The 2,686-nt window shown below is 47.8% G+C and overlaps 1 gene segment (V, D, J or C); it reads right to left on the reverse strand.

The window, feature by feature from the left end:
* Window positions 1-1,634: 1,634 nt before the first annotated feature.
* LOC134352433 (Ig heavy chain V region-like) lies at window positions 1,635-2,215 on the reverse strand. The segment is given in 2 exon segments: window positions 1,635-1,969; window positions 2,079-2,215. Coding segments are annotated over 2 exon segments (381 nt in total).
* Between the last annotated feature and the right edge of the window lie 471 nt (window positions 2,216-2,686).

The following is a 2,686-nucleotide window of genomic DNA, read 5'->3' on the forward strand; positions in this document are numbered from 1 at the left end:
GTCCTCATTCCTGTGCCGAACATGCAATTAATTTAGAAACTAGGGTTACACATAGCCCTCATTTTTTTTTTCTAAATTGAAACTCATCTTGAAGTTGTCTTCAACTGCCACACTGGACTCATGGTCTCCGTGAGGGCACATACCACAATCCGAATGTTGCTCGAAATCCGCCTCGAACAAAGAAACTCTCCCACGGGAGTATAAGTTCTTCCTCCTTGAAGCCATTCTTTTGCACCAAATACCTGTGAAGAAGGGATGGTATCATCATCTCTCTTTCCTCCTGTCTTCTTCCAGCTCCATCAAAAAGGCATCGGCCCACGTCAGTGTCCTTCAGGGAAACCTCTCCGCTTATGTTGACCACAACCTTCTCACAAATCCACCATCCTGATTGGCTTACATAACACTCCTAGGTTGAATAACAAAGCATCATACCTTTAACTTTCAGCCAAGTATGCTAAAAGCAGAAAAGAATGTTCTTGGAAAACGACTGAAAGAAATACCTGCAGCATAGCACTAAGTGGGGGGTAAAGGTTGCCTGCAATATCCAATTATCTCTGTGTCGGTCATCATGAAACTGTTCGGATCTGGAGCTGTCACTTGCTGGATTTCCATCCCAATCTCCGAGCTTGGCTGTTCATATCGTTTCAGAGATTTCCGTCTCTGGTCATATAACCCGCCAACCCCGAGAAACAAAGCAGAATCCTTTCGGGAATATCTCGCTCAAATTTCTCCCATAGTAATCCGAATCAGGTCTTAGGGAGATGACTCTGGGAAGCAGCATTGGGAATTCAGGGATGCAGACTGCCCCGCAGGCGTTCATTTCTCGGGAGTAGTTTCTGGTCAACTCCCCACTGCCGTAGTCCATAACATGATTCTTCACCGCAAGTCACAAACGACCTTTATCATATCCACCCCGAAGTCCAGTACATCACAGAGCCGGTCAGCGGCCTCATAAACCTTCCGTCACTCTGTGGCTGTCTCATGCTGTGGTTCTCAAACTCGGCCATCCCAGTCCCGAAGTCGAAAGGAGACAAACCAACGTGATTTTTTCACTAGGCTTCCACTGACAGCTGCTCCTCGGTATTTCGTTCCAAACACATCTCCAGTTCAAATTAGACCGACTCCCATATTATCCTCTCGGGATATGATTTACATTCATGGATTTCAGGGTAAAGTTGGGGGAACCATTCGAAGAAACAAATTTACAGAGGGAGGAGGGCTATCTCTTGCACTGTGCCACCCTGTATAGTAGCGACTATGATGTACCGACATACGAAAACCAATGCCCCTCTGACTATCTCCCAACACAGTTACTCCGCAGTCAAACTGAACTAGAGGACTAAATTATCCGTGATCATCAATTTTCTCATAGCCTGATCATTTACTGTCACGTGTAAACCAAAGTCCCACACTTTGACTAATTAGACCAGTGATCCAACATCCATGGACGGCTTTTGTCTCGGAGCTGCTATCCGACGTGATCCGGTGAACTATTCTGTCTATCTATCCATCATCCCTTCTCAGGATTTCCCGTTAACTATCCGATTTCCATTGCATGGACGACGGAACGTACCCAGAAAGACTGACATACAGACTGAGCGATCACTGCCCTGATGGATGGCGCTGTCTCTGTGTTATTGTTCCGGTCCAGTCGCGATTTCTCTCACTGTGTCACTTGCACAGTAATAGGTGGCAGTGTCATCCAGCCGCAGGTTGTTCATTTGCAGATAAACGGAGCTGATGTCCTTGAAAACCTTAAATCGGCCTTGGACTCCGGGCGCGTATGTTTTGCTACCAGTAGCCCGTAAAACCGCCAACCATACGAGCCCGTTCCCGGAGACCTGTTTCATCCAATGCATGTCATAGCTGCCGAGGCTGAACCCACTGAATGCACACGTAAGTCTGTGAGACTGTGCGGGATTTACCACCGCTGACTCGGGCTGTGTCAACACAATGTCGGATCTCACGCCTGCAAATTGAAAAGAGCAGACGTTAATAAAATGTTACACGGACATCGGATAACGAAGTCTCAGAGAAATACTCGGCCCCGGTTGGGCGACATGCCGCGTTATACCTACCTGCCATGTAAGACAGGATTAGACAGAGGTAGAAAATAACATTCATCACTGTGAGCACTGACAAACTTGACACCTTTGAGATTATCGGGCCAGTTCAGGGTGTATTTATCGGGAGACGCAGTGACCGATGTTTCAATGGAGAAACTGGCTCTGAGTGAATCAGGGCATCACAGCTTGAACAGGCTCTCGCACACTGAAACAAGAGCCGCAGCTTCCTGTTCCCATCCCCAGTAGTGATTTCGAATCACCAAAAGCTGACTCGTCTCTATATAAGAGGCAGGTCAGCGGCAAAGACCAGATCCAAAATGAGGATCTGACACACTCTATCCAATTCATCAATTCCAGCGTGCAACTGTACGTGTAAGCGGAAACACAGTGAATCCCAGGAGGAGCAAGTGACCGACACCAACAGTACGGGACAGGCAGGGGCTGAAAGACACCAGTCAGTGGACACATGTCACCCTCTGAGAGAGGAAGTGAGAGACAACTGTCAGTGGACAAATACCCCCCTGTGAGACAGGGGATGAACGACACCATATAGTGGACAGATATCTCCTGAGTGTCGGCAACAGAGACACGCTAGTAACTGGCCAGATACCCAGCAGAGA

This window comes from Mobula hypostoma, chromosome 10 (assembly GCF_963921235.1).
Source record: "Mobula hypostoma chromosome 10, sMobHyp1.1, whole genome shotgun sequence".
Lineage (NCBI taxonomy): Eukaryota > Metazoa > Chordata > Chondrichthyes > Myliobatiformes > Myliobatidae > Mobula > Mobula hypostoma.